The 16,971-nt window shown below is 45.8% G+C and overlaps 1 protein-coding gene across 1 annotated transcript in view; it reads left to right on the forward strand.

The window, feature by feature from the left end:
- The window catches only part of LOC138958500 (protein flightless-1 homolog), a 45,984-nt gene extending 29,661 nt beyond the window's left edge, over positions 1 to 16,323 (forward strand). The window contains exons 26-33 of the mRNA XM_070329673.1: positions 269 to 365; positions 2,586 to 2,766; positions 4,656 to 4,893; positions 11,600 to 11,640; positions 12,203 to 12,326; positions 12,817 to 12,999; positions 13,630 to 13,743; positions 14,175 to 16,323. Of these exons, the coding sequence (XP_070185774.1) occupies positions 269 to 365; positions 2,586 to 2,766; positions 4,656 to 4,893; positions 11,600 to 11,640; positions 12,203 to 12,326; positions 12,817 to 12,999; positions 13,630 to 13,743; positions 14,175 to 14,309 (1,113 nt within the window). The 3' untranslated portion in view covers positions 14,310 to 16,323. The remainder of the gene's footprint in view (positions 1 to 268; positions 366 to 2,585; positions 2,767 to 4,655; positions 4,894 to 11,599; positions 11,641 to 12,202; positions 12,327 to 12,816; positions 13,000 to 13,629; positions 13,744 to 14,174) is intronic.
- The last annotated feature ends 648 nt before the right edge of the window (positions 16,324 to 16,971 follow it).

Below are 16,971 nucleotides of genomic sequence, written 5' to 3' on the forward strand. Positions count from 1 at the left end.
TGCGAAGACCCTGTATTAGAATGTATAAGGGAAACAGAAACAAAGTGGCATAAGGATAATCTTCTCTAGTGTCTTTACGGTCATTTTAAAGACACTAAGTTGTTGATGAAATACAACTGATTCATTACAAGTGATGACCGTCATTATTTGGTCAAGACGCAGGCAAGCAGCCATAAGCAAGATGCCATTTCAAATCTACAGTCACACTTAAGGCTTGTGTATCAGCAAGAGTATGTTATGATAATCACATCATTGATTTTGTGAACAGGAGCAGCTGATGGCAGACTGGAACGAGGACCTGGATGGAATGGAATCCTTTGTGCTGGAAGGGAAGAAATTTGTGCGTCTGCCAGATGAGGAACTAGGTGAGTCAATGCTCTTCCCGCCCTTCAGCATTAACTTTGAATAGAGCTAGGCTCATGGATGCAAGGGATGATGCTTGTTGGCTTCGTCCAGTTGTTTTAACAGGAAAATATTCTGTCTTGTTCTTTAGCCTTGAAGGACAGACTTCAGGACATACATTTCAGCTGAATTAATGATCTTAGGCAAATAGGAATTATAATTTTGTGATTAAAAAGACAGGATAGGTGATGTTTGTACCTACACATTTTTGTATTGAAGTCTTCTTCTTATGTGTTCTTGGGTTGCAACTCCCACGTAATAACAATAATAATAATGATATTAATAATATTAATGATACAGTAGAACCCCTCACAACGACCCCCCTCTCTAAGGACTACCCCGCCACAACGACCCTTTTTTTTTTAACCGATGTGTTTCCTTATATAGTTGTCACCAGTGTAGCGACCACCCCGCTCTAACGTCTAAGGACCGACCTAACAGCTTGTGTAACGACTTTGTCAGACAAAGCCAAGACTCAGTCAGCGTAACGCATCACTGACAAACCGGTTATAACCAGTTATAACCGTCTTGCGTAAGCAAAGGCACTAATTAACCGCTGAGAGGTGTGATGGTTGGGTGGGCTGAGTAAACATCACAAACCAATCATCGAGAAAACAAACTCACGTGACCAACACACACCGTTCAATTCAGTCAGAATAGACAGTCTTTGGACAGAAGAGCAGTGGAGATCGACATGGCGTCTACAAAGAAAATAAAATATTTAACTCTCGAGAATCGAGTGAATGTTGTGAACAGACACAAAAAGGGAGAAACTGCCATCGCGATTGCAAAAAGTCTTGATGTTGGAAAATCGCAAATTCAAAGAATTATCCAACTCCAAGAAAACATTCTGAAAAAGGTGGGGAAGTGGTGACAAGGCAGTGAACGCACTCACCATGCACTGACATCATACAAAAGCAGCCACACAAACACAGCACAGAGGCAGAGGCAGGTGTGCAGATGCTTTGTGAGAATAAGCGTTGAAAACCCGTTTGAATAAAAAAACCAGCAGATAGAGCCGCATGTCATAATCATTCTTCTTGTCTGGCTTTATTGACTGCATGCCGATCTTGTGGCAGTGACTTTTCACTCTTCAGTCGGACTGTACACAAACCGCTCTCACTCTCCCTCACTGACTACCCTAAGCGCTGACAACTGATGTTTGGAAGAGTACACCTCTCTATTTCTCTCCAATGCTCTTCCTGCTGACTTCAGTGACACCGGACACCCCACTGAGTTTAGCCAGCTACCCCCCCCCCCCCTCTCTCTCTCTCTCTCTCTCTCTCTCCCCCCAGCCATGTACTGTTTGGTGCTGTGGCCAGAGAGGTGTCACCGGCTAATTGAGGCCAGCTGCACTGTTCACTCAGAGCAAAACTAGTTGACTGTGTCTAACTTTTGACAAAGCAACACAACTGAAGGGTTCACAGATTAGGTAACCGACTCACTGGTCAAGGCTGCAGGGAAACAAGAGTATCTTGTCAATGAAAGAGGTTACACACAGATACGCGATGCTGAGAACGGTGGCCGATTTTTCACTCTCTTTCTCGGAGGGCCTTCATCATTGCAGGGACTGCTGTAAAGAAATGCTTGCTCAGAAACTAACTCTTTTTGCATTGAAACATGCACCAGAACTGGTGGACACCATCGACAATGTCAAACATGAAATCGAAGCAGTTTGCTTGAGGAAACGGTCGTCAGCAACTCAAACTTCTCTGTTTTCTTTTTTTAAGAAAATCTGAGGTGACTTTCTTTGTGGCCCCGCCCCCTCCCTCTGTAAGGACCCCCCTCCATAAGGACCGATTTTTGTCAACATTTTCAAGGTCGCTAGAGAGGGGTTCTACTGTAGTAATAAGAAGAAAATTAATAGCTTCTATAGTGTGAACTACAGACACCCATGCTCTCCAAACTGCACATATTATGTTTTATGTACACATGATTTGCACAAGCTGACTGTTACCTGTATCAGTTTAGAGACATAGTGCTTGCTGCTGCGCTATCCGGGAAAATGTTCTCCTTATCTCTGCTGCGCTGGCAGCAAAACCCCTCCGCGCGGAGGTGTTTCCAGACACACCTTACGTAGGGTGGTTATATATGACGTGTATGAGTCAAAGTCTGAATATGGACCATTGCATACTTTGCAAACTTGGCAAAGTTGGATTAACTGCACGGTTTGTGTTGTCCAGGCCTGTTTCACTCTGGAGACTGCTACGTGTTCCTGTGTCGCTACTGGGTGCCGGTGGAGCTGCCGGAGGGGGAGGAGGATATGGACGAGGAGGATCTGCCGGAAGACGAGTACAAGTGCATCGTGTACTTCTGGCAGGGCAGGCACGCATCCAATATGGGGTGGCTCACTTTCACTTTCAGGTAGGTTGATACTCAGTGTCTCTGCAGAATGAAGGTGCACACATTGTTGGGAGTACAGTGGAACCCCCTTTTTAAGACCCCCCAATTTAAGACTCCCTCCTTTTTAAGACCCCCATATTTAAGACTCCCTCCTTTTTAAGACCCCCATATTTAAGACTCCCTCCTTTTTAAGACCCCCATATTTAAGACTCCCTCCTTTTTAAGACCCTGTGTTTTGAGACTTTTTGTTCCTAACCTCTGTAATTTTACCCCCAATTTAAGACTCCCTCCTTGTTAAGACCCTGTGTTTTGAGACTTTTTGTTCCTAACCTCTGTAATTTTACCCCCAATTTAAGACTCCCTCCTTGTTAAGACCCTGTTTTTTGAGACTTTTTGTTCCTAACCTCTGTAATTTTACCCCCATTTTAAGACTCCCTCCTTTTTAAGACCTGATTTTCTCAGATTGTTGGAGGTCTTAAAAGGGGGGTTCCACTGTACAGTGGGACCCCAATTATAAGACCTTCAAAAATCAGATCTTAACTCATTGTCTCCCAGGTACGGATATATCCGTACCCACTCATATGGCTCTATCTGACCAGGTACGGATATATTCGCTTAGACTGTTAGTTTCAGTCGCTTCCTGTAACATCGATCTAACGCCTGCATTCCAGCGTGTTGATACACCGTTTCTACACAGCTACTACAATTCTGAGTGACCTGCTGCAGCACAGCTGGTCTCGGCTAAAAAAAAACTTGGTCAACGTAGGTGGGGTAGAAAGTGTTAATAGGTAGAGTCTTGAAAATGGTGGTAAATGTATAAACATTGTGGGGCGGGGATGTAGCTCAGTCGGTAGCGCGCTAGATTTGTATCCAGTTCCCCGCTGTCAGCGTGAGTTCGTCCCCACGTTCAGCGAGAGATTTATTTCTCAGAGTCAACTTTGTGTGCAGACTATCCTCGGTGTCCGAACACCCCCGTGTGTACACGCAAGCATAAGACCAAGTGCGCACGAAAAAGATCCTGTAATCCATGTCAGCGTTCGGTGGGTTATAGAAACACGAAAATACCCAGCATGCTTCCTCCGAAAACGGCGTATGGCTGCCTAAATGGCGGGGTAAAAAACGGTCCTACATGTAATAATTCCACTCGTGCAAAAAACACGAGTGTACATGGGAGTTTCAGCCCACGCATGCAGAAGAAGAAGTATAAACATTGTGAATATAAAATATGAAAAAAGATTTTGAATTGGGGGGTCTGAAAAGGGGAGGTTCCACTGCACAAAGGGAGGTTGGAAGCAGGTGTACACATTGTTAGGAGTACAAAGGGGAGGTTCCACTGCACAAAGGGAGGTTGGAAGCAGGTGTACACATTGTTATGAGTACAAAGGGGAGGTTCCACTGCACAAAGGGAGGTTGGAAGCAGGTGTACACATTGTTATGAGTACAAAGGGGAGGTTCCACTGCACAAAGGGAGGTTGGAAGCAGGTGTACACATTGTTAGGAGTACAAAGGGTAGGTGGAAATGAACGAAAAAGAGAGGGAGAAAGATAGGCCCATTTGGGCAGGAAATGTTTATTCAAACTTAATTTGCAGCTTACTGGTGACATTCCAGATTATTTTGCATGGTCCAAGTTTTTTTCTGTAAATATTTTATCAGTGCAAGAAAGTTACTTTAAATATGATCTCATATCTGCTTGGATAGCAGAAGTTTGAGATTAAGTTTGCAGTTAAGTTGTTTACTATAGACACTTAATTCAAAAAATAAACAAAAAACAATGACAGTTTTGTACGTTTTAATCTGTGTTTGCAGAAAAAGCTTGAGATTTAGCTTACAAATAAAATCTGTGCATTGTACAGTAAACGTGACACCATCCCAGACCAAAGACTGGCATTTTTCTCCCCGTCCTTTTCAGCTTGCAGAAGAAGTTTGAGGCTCTGTTTGGCGACAAGCTGGAGGTGGTGAGACAGCAGCAGCAGCAAGAGAACCTCAAGTTCCTGTCACACTTCAAGCGCAAGTTCATCATCCGCATCGGCAAGCGGCCATCGCGCGCAGGGTCGCCCGGTCAGGTGCAGCCCGTAACCAAGAAACCCACCACAGAGTTCTTCCAGCTGAGGGCCAACGGCAGTCTTATTGCCACACGATGTGTACAGGTAACCGATACTCTGCTTTCCTTTGCTTTCTGTTGTGTTCTTTAGAATGTTTTTTGTTTGTTTTTGTTTAAAACCTTTTGTCGATAAATGTCTTTGATGACGTCATATCCAGCTTTTTGTGAAAGTTGAGGCTGCACTGTCACGCCCTCATTTTTCAACCAAATTGGTTGAAATTTTGGTCAATTTATCTTCAACGAAGCCCAGACTTTGGTATTGCATTTCAACTTGGACACTTAAAAACTAGTTAATTAGTTTGCTCATTAAAGTTGTCATTAAAATCAAATTAAATTACATATCTTACCCAACTCACATATAGCAATTAACCCATAGTTCAGTGCTGATATCGCTGTACGCGTCCCCTTAGCAACAAGGAAGACGCCTCTAAAAAAGAGTGACCGAGACCCGTAAGGGTATCCAAGTCAGCCCGTAAGGGAGGCTGCCTTCCATATGCGCGCGCATATGCCGCCATCTTGTCATTCTACTCTCAGCGATCAGTGGAGCTGGTCGTGTTTGGTACGCTCCGGCTGTGTTTTCAGCCTACTTGCTTGGTCTTCCAGACCTGGTTTGTGTTCCCCTTGGTGTCTTCTTGTCACCGGACTTCGCATTTGCTGTTGAGGTGAGATCTTTCCATTTTTTACCTGAATTTTGGCGGCATTGTTGGCTTGTTTTCGGACTTACAAAATTTTTTCCAAATTTGTTTGTGAGTTGTTTTCATCATGGCCGACAATGCGGACGGGAAGAGGTCAACATCTAAACATGTAGCTGCTTCGCCCTCTCCTGTTAAGAAAAGCTCTAGAAGTTCTAGAAGTTCTAAAACGCACGGCGATACGTCCGTTTCTCTTTCGGGTTCAGAATCCAAAAAATGTAGTGATGTTGTTGTTGGCGTGCCCGGAGTTTCCGGTTCGTCTGCTAAACCTACGGAGAAGCCCTTGCTCGGGGTTAAGCATGTTGTAGGGGATGTCTCGCCTGTAGGTTCTGGGCTTGCATCTGCGGATTTTGCTTCTTTGCTTTTGACATTAAGCTCTCAGGTTTCGGCCTTAGCGGCTGAAGTTTCGTCAACTAAGGCGGAGATACGTGCGCTGCCGGCAGGGGTCGGTGGTACGTCGTCGCTGGCCAGTGTGCGTTTGCCTCCCTCTGCTACTGTTACGAGGGCGGACGTGCATGCGTCTCAGGATGGGATCTCTCAGGCTCCCGTGGGGTCTCCGGCCGGTGTCCGTTCTTCTTCACAAGGTATGTGCACTCCACGTGAGCGTTGTCTTGAGGGAGTAGCCTCGGGTCTCATCCCAGGTGAAAGTTCTGAAACATCGGCTGATATCCACCGCTTAGTCGGGGTGTCAGTGGGTGCGAAGAGCCCTGACAAGCGAACAGATGTTCCTATTCTTCCTGGCCGTAGTCAGGTTGAAGGGCATCTGCTTCCGCCCAGGGGGCAGGAAGTTGGTGGTAGTATGGCTGGCTCTGGACTTGACTCTGTTAGTCAGTACGGGGACCAGTCTCCGGAGTGCACGGAAGGGCACGACGGCTACCTGGATGACGGTGCCGCCTCTCAGGCTGAAGGTGCTGGATTCTTTTTGCCACGGCAGCTGCCAGATGCGGTGGCTCTGGCGGCTGGAGTGGCTTCGAAATATCTCGAGGAGGAGGTGGCGGTGAACAAATCTCAGTTTGTCCATCCTCCTTCTGCCTTAGGGGATTTCAGGAGTGCTAAGGAACCGAAAAGTTCGTTCCGATTCCGGGAGTCCCCCTCTTTGGCGGTCGAGATGTCGAAGGTTTTTGCGAAAGGACGAGCTATGTCCGATGCCTTTCCGCTGTTGTCACAGCATGGGGAGGCGCCGGAGGTGGTGGGCCCCTGGTTGGCTAAAGCGGGTCAACACGTTCCTTGTTCTGCGCTCTCAAAGAGCTCTAAACTGTCGGTTCGTCCCGTCGCTCTACTTGACTCTTTCGCTTTGCCGAGATCAGTTCTACCGGTGACTCCGGAACTGCTTTCTCTGCGGGAGGACGGGTATGCCAGGGATAGATCAGTCCCTTACACGGAGTCTGCTCTTCAGGCTTTGGAGGAGACGGGTAGATCTCTGCTCGAGTTGGGTTCCGTCTCTAGTTCTCTCCAACGCTCTTTGTCTAGGTCTATCGCTTCATCGTTAGACCCGTTTGAGTTCCGTTACGACGCCTCCCAGGAGGATGTGACAACTCTGTTGGCGACGCTTGCCAAGGTCTCTCAGGAACAATTGAGCTTGGCAGCCAGGCTTTACGGGCATGCTGTACATTCCCGCAGAACTGCCTTTTTGGCGGGTTCAAAGATCCGAGACAGGGGTACCATTGACAGACTTAAGGTATCCCCGTTTACGGAAGGGTCGCTGCTGGGTACTTCCTCTTTGGACGCTTTGCAGAAGGAAACCCAGGACGCTAGGGATCTGGCTATTGCAAGGATTGCTCACCACGGCTTTCAGAAGGTTCAGAGCAAGCCTACCTCCCAGAGTAAGGCTCAGCCTTCTTCGTCTGGGGGGGGCAAGATGCAAAATCAGTCCACCTCTTTTCGGGGTAGGGGGCGAGGCGCGCCTTACCCGAAGAGAGGCTCCTTTGGGGGTTCTCGGGGGTCGGGGCACAAGCCTCACCCCCAATGAGGGTCTCCCGAGCCACTATTCCCAGTAACCCCCGCCGTGGTGGCGGCGGGTGGCCCCTCCAGGGCCTTGGCCGCCTGGACACGCCTGGTGTCCAGCCGGTGGATTTTGGGAATAGTGCGTTCGGGATTCCGTCTCCTCTGGGCAGAGGGGAAGGCACCTCTGTCCAGGATACCTCCGCCTTTCAGATATCCCGTGGACCCGGAAGCCAAGTCAGCCGTTCATGCGGAGGTGGCTTCCCTACTCCTGAAGGGTGCGATAGAGGAAGTTCGAGATCGAGAGTCCCTCGGCTTTTACGGCAGGCTGTTCGTGGTGCCCAAAGCCTCAGGGGCATGGAGGCCTGTTTTGGACCTGTCCACCCTGAACAAATACCTACGGGTAGTCAAGTTTGTCATGGAGACTCCTCTCTCTGTAAGGGAAGCTCTGCGTCCGGGAGATTGGGCCACGTCGGTGGATCTCACCGACGCATATTTCCATGTGCTCATGCATGTTCAAGACAGGAAATGGCTGCGCTTTCTGTGGGGCGAGAAAGTGTTTCAATTTCGGGCACTCCCCTTCGGGCTTTCCCTGGCCCCCTGGATCTTCACGCTGGTCGTTCGCCAGCTTTGCTCCCTTGTCAGACAAGAGGGGGTACGCCTACGGGCGTATTTAGACGATTGGTTGAATCTGCATCAGGACCAGTACATGTGCAGAACTCAGACTGCGAGGGTTCTCGACCTGGCGGCTCAGCTGGGCTTTACAGTCAATCTAGGGAAGTCAGAGTTAGAACCATCCCAACGCTTCACTTACCTGGGCATGGATTTCGATACGGTGGAGTGGTTAGTCCGTCCCTCTCAAAAGAGGGTGGACAAGCTTCAGAACTTGGTTCGCTCGTTGAAAGGAAAGAGTGTGTCCACGGCCCGGGAGTTGTCCTCCCTACTGGGGCAGATGGAATCGATGGCTCCCCTTGTGCCTCTAGGCAGGGTCCACAAGAGGCCGTTTCAGGCGGCTTTGAGGAGGCAGTGGGACCAAGCCTCTCAGGGCTGGAATGTTCGCATAGGACTGGGGAGTTGGTTCAACAACACTACAAGTGTTTGGCTGCTCCCCTGGGTCTCTCAGGGTGTTCCGATCGTTCCTCCGGCGCCGGAGAACATTCTTGTTACAGATGCATCCATGACAGGCTGGGGTGCTCATCTGGCCGATCAGACAGCCTCAGGCCTGTGGGATCTCTCCCTAGCTCCACAGCACATAAACGTGCTGGAGCTGGAGGCTGTGTCTCTGGGTTTACAGGCTTTCCTGCCGCTTCTGGGGGGCAGTCATGTTCAAGTCCACACGGACAATACGACTGTGGCCGCTTACATAAATCGGCAGGGGGGCACACGCTCGCAGAAGCTGTCGGAGAGCGCTTGCCGTCTGTTGGTTTGGTGCAGCTCGCACAACATACTTCTCTCAGCCAAGTACCTGAAGGGCACGCTCAATGTTTTGGCGGATGCCCTCAGTCGGGGGGACAAGGTTCTGCACTCAGAATGGACCCTCTCCCACCAGGCGTTGGACCGCCTTTGGGTTCAAGTAGACAAGCCTTGCATAGATCTGTTTGCAACGAGATTCTCCACCAGGCTTCCCCTTTTCGTCTCACCGTTCCCGGACCCTCTGGCGTGGGCGGTGAACGCGTTGGATCTGGATTGGTCAAATCTGCAGGCGTATGCTTTTCCTCCGTTTTGCCTGCTAGGGAAGGTAGTAAGAAAAGTGGATCTGGAAAAGCCATCGCTGGTGCTGGTTGCTCCTCTTTGGCCCAGCCAGCACTGGTATCCGGACCTTCTGCGGCTGGCGGTGCGCCCACCCATTCCTCTAGGCGTTCGAAGGGGCGACCTGTTACAGCCCAGGTCAGGGGTCCCGCACGAGAATCCGCAAGCGTTGCAGCTTCACGGCTGGATTCTGTCAGAATCGCTCTGCGTCGTGCCGGGGCCTCGGCCACAACTTTGAAACTGGTACAGAAAGCACACAGAGACTCAACTAGCTCCGTTTACTCTTCTCATTGGGCTGCATGGGCCAAGTGGTGCTCTGAGAATAAGGTTCAACATCTTTCCCCAAGGTCCATGGAGGTAGCCAACCACCTCTCTTGGTTGGCTAGTAGGGGGGTCTCTCCTTCTTCACTGCGAGTTAGAAGGTCTGCGATTTCTTCCACGCTTAGACAGCTCGGTCGCAAGATCAATCTTGACGGTGTCATTTCAAGCGTGCTTAAGGGAGCTGCCCTTGATGCAGCTCTCTCAAGATCACAGCTCCCTGCCTGGGATCTGTTTGTGGTTCTCCGTTTCCTTGCATCGGAGGACTTTGAGCCTCTCCGGTTGGCTAGTTTACCTAATTTGACGAGAAAAACTCTGTTTTTGGTCTTGCTGGCCACGGCTAGGAGGGGTAGCGAGGTGCACGCACTTTCTGGTCTCGCTAAAGATATTTCCCTGGAGAGGGATGGCTCCTACTCTTTGAGATTTACGTCTAATTTTCTCGCTAAAAATCAAAAGCCCGGTCAGGCTTCGCCTTGCATTCGTATTCCACCCTTGAGCGATATACTCGCTCCTGGAGACCCCGATCTGTCAAATTGTCCTGTCAGGGCGTTAAGCAGCTACCTGTCTAGGTCTTCGCCGATTCGCTCGGAAACTCAGAAATTACTGTTTATATCCCTCAACACTGTGCGAGCGAAGGATATCTCGAAGGTCACCTTGACTAAATGGGTTTCACTGACCATTAAGCAAGCGTATGGATGGTGGCAACGCCAGTCTGGCGAGGTCAGGGCGGTGCTTCCTCTTACGTCAGCCAGGACGCACGAAGCGAGGGCTTGGGCGTCTTCTGTGGCCGTGCTTCGCTCAGGGCGCCTATCAGAGGTCCTGGCGGCGGCTTACTGGAAATCTGAGGACGTGTTCATCAATTTTTATTTGAGAGACATTGCTGCAAGGCGGCAAGATGGCAGTGCGGCTTTGCCGGCTCTCGTGGCTGCAGGGCAGGTCCTGCGGTCTTAAGTTGGTAAGTACCCTCCTCCTATAGTAGCAATCTGCTATATGTGAGTTGGGTAAGATATGTAATTTAATTAAAAATTTTAATAATAAATTTTCATTTGATTAATATACTTACCCAACTCACATCGTTTATTCCCTCCCGCCTCCCCGCTGTGGGGGGTATGGGGGTCTAAAAAAGTAGTGAGTTGGGCTTCGTGTAGAATGACAAGATGGCGGCATATGCGCGCGCATATGGAAGGCAGCCTCCCTTACGGGCTGACTTGGATACCCTTACGGGTCTCGGTCACTCTTTTTTAGAGGCGTCTTCCTTGTTGCTAAGGGGACGCGTACAGCGATATCAGCACTGAACTATGGGTTAATTGCTATATGTGAGTTGGGTAAGTATATTAATCAAATGAAAATTTATTATTAAAATTTTTAATTTCACTAACATATTTGAAAATGATTGCATCGTATTCCCCAATTTCTCCTGAATACAAAAATATATACATATGTCATTTTTACTCTAAAAATGTGCTCAGTCTGAATCACAGAAAATAGGTTTCGGCCTAAATACTGCGGTTGCACGCTACACGCATGACCCGTCTCGGTTTTTAGGTGTGGTTAGTCGAGACTATCTTAAATATAGTCTCGGCGATGACTGTTTGTTGGTGTTAATCTGTTACTTTGATGCCGACAGCTTGACTAAATGTTTTTATATCGCTTCACGCGACTTGTTCTGCCTTGAGTCGCCTGTTGGTGAGATATGTGCGCGTTACAAATATTCGTATTATTATTATTATTATTGTTCTTCTGTGTTCCACGTTATTTTCAAGCAAATTGTTTCACAGTTAAGCTTGATGTTGAATAGTTCAGTAACTTAAACACTGATTTCTAATGGAGTGCAAACAAATGGATGTTTGTTAAATAATACACAAAAGATAATCATACTGTTGTGTCTACTTCAAGTATTACAGTGTTCCTTGCAGGTACGAGTTCTTGCATGCATGGGTTTCTAATGGTTAGATGTAAAAAAAAGAAGTTAACATCTTCAAACCAAAGTTGCTGTGATTGCATTTACATTTGCTCTTGTTTTCTGTTGACATGTTTCCTTATTTGTTGCAGTTGTTGAAACCTGATGCATCTCTCTTGAACTCTTGTTTCACGTGAGTACTTTCTGGCTTATTCAGATATTTGAAAAGTCTTAATCAAATGTTCTACTAAACAGGTAAATATTTTGATTGAAGAGTTTTGATGGGAGTGATTTGACATTTGTATGTCTTTTGAGAGAGAGAGAGAGAGAGAGAGAGAGAGAGAGAGAGAGAGAGAGAGAGAGAGAGAGAGAGAGAGAGAGAGAGAGAGAGAGAGAGAGAGAGAGAGAGAGAGAGAGAGAGAGAGAGAGAGAGAGAGAGAGAGAGAGAGAGAGAGAGACCGACCGACCGACCGACCGAGAGACCGACCGAACGAACGACCGAACGAATGAACGATATTACTCAAGGATGGAGATTTTTGGCTCACGCCTAGTCTTACAATCTCAGAGAGAGGGAGAGAGAGAGAGAGGAGAGAGAGTGAGTAGGGAGGGGAGGACGGACGGACGGACACACACACAGAACATTAGACAGACAGAGAAAGGGTCTGTGTGCTTCTTTCTGGCTGTCTCATATTCTTTCATTTTCTGTTAAAATATTTTCATGTCCTGATAATTCGACCATTTTCATTGTTTTCCAGCTATATCCTCATGGTGCCCTTTGACAGTGATGACCTGAAGGGCATATGTTATGTGTGGGTCGGCAGCAAGGCCGATCACTCTGAAGCACAGATCGCAGAGGAAATTGCCTACAGAATGTACAAGGTATTGGACATGAATGTATCAGAACATGTTAATTTGAAAGGTTTATTGTCTCAATTTAGTCTGCATGCTGGTTTAAACGGGTTTTGATGGATTTTAAGGATGAAAGTTGCTTGTTTATTTCAATGCTTGTTATTCTCTCAGCTGCCAGGAGGTTGGTTCCACACGTCTCTATCTTACTCTTGTTGCACATTCTGTGTGCATTTAGAGCGCTTGCGTCCCTTTGATTCTCAGATCGTAAGTAAAATATTATCCTGATTTTTTTGTTTCGTTCATTCTCTTGTTTACTTTTTTTTTTCTTTCTTTCTTTCTTTCTTTCTTTCTTTTTCTTAGTTATAATGAAGCATCTTGAGCTGAAGGACAGACATTGATGATAAAGTTGACAGTCTGGCTTGATGCTTTATTTTGACTAAAAATGAAGAAAGATGACTGTTGAGATGTATGTGATACAAAACTTCTTTTCAGATAATGAACATGTTAGTGTTCTGTCCAGGATAACTACACAATACAGATGATCAACGAGGGTGAAGAACCAGAAAACTTCTTCTGGGTGGGCATTGGAGGCAAGAAGCCGTATGATAAGGATTCAGAATTCATGAACTTTGCTCGCCTGTTCCGCTGCTCCAACGAGAAGGGATACTTCGCTGTGTCCGAAAAGTGTGCCGACTTCTGCCAGGTAAGGGTAATTTGTATGCAGTCAAGCAGGTGTTCTTTGGCTTGAGATCTATCATTTTACATTCAACAGAAAAAACTTCTTGATATTAAGATGGTGAGAGTCGAAGACAAAAGGAATACCGTGGAACCCCCCTTTTAATTAAGACCTTCAGAAATCTGAAAAAATCGGGTCTTAAAAAGGAGAGAGTCTTAAAATGGGGGTAATTTTACAGAGGTTATAAACAGAAAGTCTGAGAAAACAGGGTCTTCAAAAGGAGGGAGTCTTAAAATGGGGGTAATTTTACAGAGGTTTTAAACAGAAAGTCTGAGAAAACAGGGTCTTAAAAAGGAGGGAGTCTTAAAATGGGGGTAATTTTACAGAGGTTTTAAACAGAAAGTCTGAGAAAACAGGGTCTTAAAAAGGAGGGAGTCTTAAAATGGGGGTACTTTTACAGAGGTTATAAACAGAAAGTCTGAGAAAACAGGGTCTTCAAAAGGAGGGAGTCTTAAAATGGGGGTAATTTTACAGAGGTTATGAACAAAAAGTCTGAGAAAACAAGGTCTTCAAAAGGAGGGAGTCTTAAATTGGGGGGTCTTAAAAGGGGGTTCCACTGTAACACAGATTTAAACTGAAATGTTGTGTGCTGTGCAGGATGACCTAGCTGACGATGATGTTATGATCCTGGACAACGGAGAGCAGGTGTTCCTGTGGGTGGGCAAGAAGACCAGTGATGTGGAGATCAAGCTAGCCTTCAAGAGTGCACAGGTACTGACTGGTGTATGTTGGTGCATGTGTACCAACATTCAGTGCTAATGTACTGGCTGTGAAATGTTGCATGCTTACTGTGAATAGCCTTTGTGCATTGGATGAGTGAATCAAATCTATAATTCAATCATAAGAATGGAATTTATACACAGATCCACCAACCTTTCTGTCGTGTCAGTCTATCTTACTAAAAATATCTCATTTTGTATGTTCAAATTATTGAAATTTTTGAGCTTCAAGGGGCTTCTCAGGGGGGTTCATGTCCCAGAAATCTTCTTCCTTTATACACTAGTCCCAGTTCTGCAGTCAGTTAATGAGGCACTCATGTATGCATGCACGCGAGCAAGTGATCAAGCAAGCGAGCAAGCAAGCAATCATGCAATCACTCAATCACTCAAGCATTTCTATCACTCTTTCGCTCTTTTGTGCAGGTGTACATTCAGCATATACGCAACAAGCAGCCGGAGCGCCCACGCAAACTGCTGCTAGCCATGAAGTACAAGGAGAACCGTAAGTTTACCAAGTGCTTCCACGGCTGGGGCAAGTACAAGGAGGTACCCAAGTAAGGGCAGGAGGTACCCAAAAAGGAAGGAGGTACCTAAGAGATACCCCAGTAAGGGAAGGGGGTACTCAAGTGAGTGCAGAATCCTCGCGTGTTGGTTGGATCAAGCCGCTTTACCACAACCTGTTGTGGCTAAAACAGACCAACAACAGCTTGGCCATATGGAAGGAAAGATCTCTGATGTGCTTGAATAGTCTGTACATGTACTAGACGTTGTGCTTAGACCGGTGCTGCTGTGGGATTGACTGATGAAAGGACATTTTCTTGGGTTTGAGATGTGATTTCCTCCCTGGCCTTGTGGCTTTTTTCAGGGCCCAAAAAGAAAAGAGACTTGACTTTCAAGAGCAAAGTTTGTGTGCTTTTTAGAACAAATATTGTTCAACTTGATAGTTTTTCCCCATTCCCATGCATAATCAAGAGAAAGGCCCCTTCCACCTTCCCAACGTTGAACCTAAACTGTGTAATATTGGTGTGGCAACTTTAAACTTTTCCAATGTGGTTTTTGACTCACATGCGAAGCAAAAGTGAGTCTATGTACTCACCCGAGTCGTCCGGCCGTCCGGAAAACTTTAACGTTGGATATTTCTTGGACACTATTCAGTCTATCAGTACCAAATTTGGCAAGATGGTGTATGATGACAAGGCCCCAAAAAACATACATAGCATCTTGACCTTGCTTTAAGGTCAAGGTCGCAGGGGCCATAAATGTTGTCTAAAAAACAGCTATTTTTCCCATTTTTCCCATTTTCGCTGAAGTTTTTGAGATTTAATACCTCACCTATATATGACATATAGGGCAAAGTAAGCCCCATCTTTTGATACCAGTTTGGTTTACCTTGCTTCAAGGTCAAGGTCACAGGAGCTCTTCAAAGTTGGATTGTATACATATTTTGAAGTGACCTTGACCCTGAACTATGGAAGATAACTGTTTCAAACTTAAAAATTATGTGGGGCACATGTTATGCTTTCATCATGAGACACATTTGGTCACATATGATCAAGGTCAAGGTCACTTTGACCCTTATGAAATGTGACCAAAATAAGGTAGTGAACCACTAAAAGTGACCATATCTCATGGTAGAAAGAGCCAATAAGCACCATTGTACTTCCTATGTCTTGAATTAACAGCTTTGTGTTGCATGACCTTGGATGACCTTGACCTTGGGTCAAGGTCACATGTATTTTGGTAGGAAAAATGTGTAAAGCAGTTCTTAGTGTATGATGTCATTGCTAGGTTTAGCTGAAGGTCAAGGTCATGTAAAGGTCAAGGTCAAGCATGTGAGTCGTATGGGCTTTGCCCTTCTTGTTCTGCTTTATTTGAAGAATTGTTTAAGAAGTGTTAATGACAAGAATTTCTTAGATGCTGGTCAAAGCAGACACTTGAGTATGTACCTGGGTTTACCTAAGGCTTTCCGAAAGCCTTGTGTAGCTAAAATATCCTCTTTATTTTATGGATAGAGATGTCAATAATCATTTGACAGTTTCTACTGAAACAATTTTATTTCATGCAATTGTATGCTTCAGTGATGAGAACAAGTGGGAATATTGTTTAGTACTGGATGTATCCATTTCATGTTAGCTGAACTAGTGTAAACATGTGCTTTTATGTATGCGTTTGGTATTCACATGTACAGAGCAGAAGATGAGATTTTGAAAGGTACTACAGTAACTTGTTCCGTTTACAATTGTTGCTGCTTTACTGAACAAAAATATGTGCAGCGGACAATTTTGAATGTATTTAAAAGTCTTAATAGAATTGGATACAATTTTGTGAATGGAGGAAGGAGATGGGATGGTTGTAGTCATTAAATTTATTTGCACAGTTTGCAGGTTTACATTACATTGATGAAGAGAGAATTGGATATAGTGCATTTAGGTGGAAGTTCTCATAGGAAAGGGTCACAAGAGGACTGTGTATTTATTGTCTGGAGCTTTGTGCAATACATTTCAGTGGGAAAATAATCATCAAAAGCTATTGTGTGTTTAGTGTGGTGCCTCTGGTTCATACCTGCTACAGTCATGCAGGGTTCGTACAGAGTCCTTGAACCCTGGAAAACTCCTTGAAAATTGGAAAACCTTTTCCAGGCCTTGAAAAGTGCTTGAAAATAGAGTTTTGTTAAATAGTCATTGAAAAGTACTTGATTTTTCTAAATTGTTGCCTATACATTTCGTCAGCAGCTTGTCTTATTTAAAAAAAAATGCAACCCCCTTTTTTTTCGTCAAATACAGTACACACATTTTGGGAGAATAAAAGATCGAGTGAAAACGAAAGCAGACGAACTAACTATTACTAGTCACCCGTAGTTGCTTCCCTTCCCGGAAGTTGGCAAGGGAAACAACTACGGAATGACTAATAGTTTGCAGACGCGAAACTTGATGACTTGAAAAACTGAAGGTAAGCTTGGTGCTTTGCATTAATTTGGGGAAAATCATGTCCTTGAAAAGCATTTATTTGGTCCTGGAAATGTCCTTGAAAACTCCTTGAATTGTATCAGCTCTGCCCTGCAGGAACCCTGGTCATGTTATAAAACTTAAATGCTACAAAGTGCAAGGCAGCCACCGGTAATTTCCTGATTTACTGGCTTCTTGATTTCTTTTAAAAGATTTCTGGACTTTTTTCCATAGCAAACATATCAATTTGCTGAATGTGTAAATGCTTCTGACTC

This window comes from Littorina saxatilis, linkage group LG2, assembly GCF_037325665.1.
Source record: "Littorina saxatilis isolate snail1 linkage group LG2, US_GU_Lsax_2.0, whole genome shotgun sequence".
Classification (NCBI taxonomy): Eukaryota; Metazoa; Mollusca; class Gastropoda; order Littorinimorpha; family Littorinidae; genus Littorina; species Littorina saxatilis.